Source organism: Chiloscyllium plagiosum, unplaced genomic scaffold, assembly GCF_037043375.1.
Source record: "Chiloscyllium plagiosum isolate Xiang-an unplaced genomic scaffold, Cpla_swu_hap1 HiC_scaffold_27, whole genome shotgun sequence".
Lineage (NCBI taxonomy): Eukaryota > Metazoa > Chordata > Chondrichthyes > Orectolobiformes > Hemiscylliidae > Chiloscyllium > Chiloscyllium plagiosum.
Window position 1 is genome coordinate 30,200,999 of NW_028270165.1, and position 5,091 is coordinate 30,206,089.

At 39.1% G+C, this 5,091-nt stretch overlaps 1 protein-coding gene across 1 annotated transcript; it reads right to left on the reverse strand.

The window, feature by feature from the left end:
• Positions 1-730: 730 nt before the first annotated feature.
• Positions 731-3,887, reverse strand: LOC148143509 (neuropeptides capa receptor-like). Its single transcript, XM_087975225.1, has 2 exons — positions 3,818-3,887; positions 731-1,635 (listed from the first exon to the last, which is right to left on the reverse strand). The coding sequence occupies exons 1-2, from the start codon at positions 3,885-3,887 to the stop codon at positions 731-733; spliced, it is 975 nt and encodes a 324-aa protein (XP_087831351.1).
• Positions 3,888-5,091: the final 1,204 nt, after the last annotated feature.

Here is a 5,091-nt window from a genome sequence, read left to right on the forward strand (position 1 = left end):
CTTTTTGCCCTCCTGATTTCTCTCTTAAGTGCACTCCTACTGCCTTTATACTCTTCTCAGGGTTCACTCGATCTATCCTGTCTATATCTGACATGTGCTTCCTTCATTTTCTTAACTAAAGACTGAATTTCTTTAGTCATTCAGCATTCCCTACACCTACCAGCCTTTCCTTCCATCCTATTAGGAATATACTTTCTCTGGACTCTCGTTATCTCATTTCTGAAAGCTTCCCATTTTCCACCTGTCCATTTACCTGCAAACATCTGCCCCCAGTCAGCTTTTGAAGGTTCTTGCTGAATAACGTCAAAATTGGCCTTCCTCCAATTTAGAAATTCAAGTTTGAGATCTGGTCTATCCTTCTTCATCACTATTTTAAAACTAATAGGATTGTGGTCGCTGGCCCCAAAGTGCTTCCCCCACTGGCAACTCAATCACTTTCCATGCTTACATATGAATTAATGCGAAAAAAATGTTTTCTGCGTGACTAATCAGATAATGTTTCCAGGTTCTGAATTTGTCGTAGAACTGTAAGTTCGGTTGTAGCAAATTATCTAAGTGCAAAAAGACGCGTAAAGTTATGTATTTTTCATGCTAGTTAATCATGTCTTGGTTAAGAAAAAAAAATGTTAACAATGTTTCGTTATCAATCAAGTAGAAAAAGAAATTAGATGCTGTACTGTAGAATTCATGTGAGAATATAGCAGACAATCCATATTAAGTGTTCTCATTTTCAGGAATTAAATAATTTAATAATTACTTGGAATGGATAATTGACCCCATTTCTTAACTCCTCTCTGAATTTCCTTTGGGTCCCAGCATAAATAAACGGATTGATACACGAACTAATTATTTGAATCATGTATCCACTTTGCTCGAGGATAAAGGCTGATTGATTGGAACTTGAAAAGTAGGTAAGATTTGCAATGCGAAAATAAAGCACCGTTGTAAAAAATAAACAATATGACAGAATGAAACTACCCGAGATAGCAAAAAGTAAAATCATGGACTTCTTCCGTTTTTCCACCTCTCTGTCCTTTTGATCTTCTCTAATTTTCTGCGTAAGGAGTCTCCTGCGGGCTCTATTGGCTGCTAGAATGTGTCTGACAGTCAGAGCATTGAGCAGTAGAGTTAAGATGAATGGAATGCAAGGAGTTAACATTGAGCGAATCCAATCATATGTAATCCATGCGGGTGATGTATAAAATATTAACTTTATATTGCAAAACCAGGGTACATTGTTAATTATATACCTTGGCTCGGTTATAAAATACATAAACGAACTTTTTACGCAGCTCAGAACTGAGATAATTCCTATAACTCGTGCCGCCGTCCTCTCAGTACAGTATTTTATTTTCAGCTGCTGACAAGAAATGGCCACAAATCTATCTAACGTGAAAGCAACTGTTAACCAGGTAGAACTGTCGATGGCTGCATAGATTAAGGCTGCACGTAGACTGCAGACCGGTGTGAGCGACAAATAACTGAAAGGGAAATAAATTCCAGCAACTCGACTTAATATCACAGTCGTGACCATGACAAGGAGATCACTTACGGCCATGGACAATAGATAATGCGTGATGCATCCAGACAGACCACATCTTCTTCGATACAGTATCACAATCACTGTCAAGTTAGCTGTAAAAAAATGCATTTCAAGGCATATCAAATGACTGATAAGCAAGGAATGAAAACGTTCAAATTGCACATTTTATTCCTATTGCCCCTCCCCAACACGGAAAACAATATGTTTCAGTCATTGTGAAATTGATGCACTTCAAGCATAAAGCTGAACTTAATATAATCCATGAGGATATGGAAATAATTTTATGATATCTAATTATGTCATCTATACCAGAATTTAGGCAGTACTTTGCTGTAAGAATGTATGCTTAAAAAAAATCAAAAGTAAAACAATAAATTGTTGAAGCCAACATCGTCATATTCAACTGGCAAGAGGGGTTAAAAACACACAGTTGGAGCACATTGACAAAACAATGCAAGTAACGTGATGTGATTACACAACTCTTATTCGGTTATCTATGTACATTATGGATTAAAAAAGAGGTTCCCCGTGATGCTGAATTTCTGGGAACATCTGGGAACTTTTACTTCAAAGGGTAGCACAGTGGCCTTTTAGAAGGTTCTCCATGGTAGGCTAATTCAGGAAGTAAGGAAACATGGGAAACAGGGAAATTTATCTGCCTGCATACAGCATTGGCTGCTTTAATAGGAAAGTAGCCTCGAGCTCATTGACCAACAGTGTTCCACAGGGATCTGTTCTGGAAACTCTGCTCTTTATCATTGTTATGAATGACTTGGTTGAGAAAGTGCAAGAATGGGTTAGTGATGTGCCATTAACACAAAGGTTGGTGGAGTAATGAATAATGTGGAGGACTGTTTTGGCAGGACGCAGAATTGAACTAGGAAGTGGTGGATGGCGTTCAAGCTGTACAGTGATTCATTTTGGCAAGTCGGATTGGCAGTGTGGAGGAACAGTGTCCATGTCCATAGATCCTTCAAAGTTGCTACCCAAGTTAGATTAGATTATTTACAGTTTGGAAACAGGCCCTTCAGTCCAACAAGTCCATACCGACCTGCCAAAGCGCAACCCACGCAGACCCATTCTCCTACATTTACCCCTTCACCTAACACTACGGACAATTTAGCATGGTCAATTCACCTAACCTGCACGTTTTTGGACTGTGGGAGGAAACACACGCAGACACGGGGAGAATGTGCAAACTCCACACAGTCAGTCGCCTGAGGCGGTAATTGAACCCAAGTCTCTGGCACTGTGCCGCCCATAAAGTTCATAGTGTTGTCAAAAAGGCACACAGTGTGTTGGCTTTTATTCGCAGGGGGGTTGAGTTTAAGAGCCGCTAGGCCATACTTCAGCTCCAGATAGTCCCGATTAGACCACACTTGGAACATTGTATTCAGTTCTGGTCGGCTCGATACAGGAAAGATGTGGAAGCTTTATTGTTGAGATTTACTGGATGCTTCCTGGTTTGGAGTGGTTGTCATTTAAAGAAAGTTTGAGGGATCGAAGGTTTTTCTCAATTGAGCAACGAAGAGCGACAGATAATTTGGTCGAGGTGAACAAGATGATGAAAGGCGTAGATGGAGTGAATAATCAGATAATTTTTTTCCCATGGTAGAAATGGCTATTGCAAGGGGGAATCCTTTTAAAATGATTGAAGGAAGGTTTAGGGGCGATGTCAGAGGTCAGTTTTGTATAAAGAGAGTGGTAGGTACGTGGAACGCACTGCCCGCAATGTTTGTAAATTCGGATACATTAGGAACATTTAAGCGTATCTTGGATAGGCACATGGAGGATAGCAAAATAAAGGGTATGTAGCTTGCTTGACTTGGGGTATGATAAAACCACGGCATAACATCAAGGGCCAAAGTGATTGTACTGTGCTGTACTGTTCCATAGTCTGTGTTCTATGTTATATATCGAAAAATATGAAATGGCAACTGCCATTGAGCTTTGCAAAAAGTTAAAATGATGATGAGTTATCGATGCTTATGCAGATGAGAGCTGAGCGGGATTAATTCAATAAGGAACATCGAAAAAATATGCAAATGATGTAAATACAATTTGACGATGTACTCAAAAATAAATTTGAAAATGCAAACCTAAAAGTGAACGTATACTGACAGCCAATGGGAACCTATCATACAACGAAAGAAAATGAACAAATAAAGCGTTAAATTGTACAAGCTACGTAGGGAAATGGTATCAGGTAAAACAATACAGTTACTGCAGCTTATGAAATATCCTCGAAGACTAAAACTAACTGCTGCACTTTACCTGGAACCCCAATAGCTCCGATGACAGGATAATAAATGGCGAACACCAGGCCTTGTGGTACTCCGTGCATATTTCATGTAAACTCTGGCCCCATTCTGCAAATCACTGAGAAATGATCACTAATATGATTCATGTCAAGGCTCGTGGGAGATGATTAGTTAATTTGAGATTACATATCAATTAGCGTAATTGCTGCACTGCATTTTTGCAGCTGCTGCTGAGTTGGTGTTTATATTTTATTAGAATATTTTTTTTTAAATGGGATATTTGGGAATCTCCCTTCTCAATTGCCTTCAGGCCACACCTACCCACTCTTTTCCAGGACATTTTTCAATATAAAAATTGATGGCTGCTGCATTCATGCAGAATTCAGCAAAATAAAATGTACATTTGACTTCAATGTTATCCCTGGCACTTCCATAATTTGATGCTGCAAAGTTCACTTTCCTTCCTAAAATTTGCATTCCCATTTCTGTGACTACTTTATTAATCAACCTCCACTGCAAGTTCGCAGAGATCCGACAGCAAAATTGAAGAGAAATTAGTACTTCACTTTTCCACTTTCTTTCCCTACAATGAACTAGTTTGATTATGATACAGTCTTTTCTGCAAAAGTTTCGAATGGTGCTCTACCTTCCCTTAGCTGAGAATTCCCAGACTACCATGATTGATAGACCCTCAGGCAATATCTGTCTTTTTCTCTACAATAATGCACACATTCCTCCTCCTTCAAGTAACAAGAATGCATTTTCTCTCACGCTGTCGTGAAAATATGGCTAATGTGTCACTCCTTGGTTGGTTCAGGAATTAGAGGTCACCTGCATTGCCGGAATAAACACTCACAAGGCAAAAGATAAAGGCAATTCATAGAGGAACTCAGAATTAACTTGTAGACAGATTTATGGGGATGATTCCTGAAGATCGTATATATCTGAAACACAAATATCATCAACCACACTTACGAGAGTCGACCTCTTACACGAGACAACAAAGTTCTTCCCAATATTTCTAAGGGCCTGTGGTCTATTAGGTACAGAAATGCAATTATAATGTTTTGTTGCAAATTATACAACAGAGTTATTGCCAACAAGAACACAAACAGATATATCGGTAATATCCAGCCGCTCTGAACTAACTGGCACCACAAGTGACTCCTCACAATAATGCAGAATCTTTCACAGGGCTTGAAACCAACGGGATGTACCAACACTAACGTCTTCTCCGGTTTTTTAAAATTATTTAAACAGGGGAAGGCATATGTCTATTGAATACCT

What these genes read in the sequence shown, in the direction of transcription:
- LOC148143509 (XM_087975225.1), bottom strand. Translation starts at nt 3,887, where the DNA reads ATGCACGGAGTACCACAAGGCCTGGTGTTCGCCATTTATTATCCTGTC. An exon ending in CGGAGCTATTGGGGTTCCAG is followed by an intron (nt 1,636 to 3,817) that starts GTAAAGTGCAGC and finishes ATTTTTTTACAG; the next exon opens with CTAACTTGACAGTGATTGTG.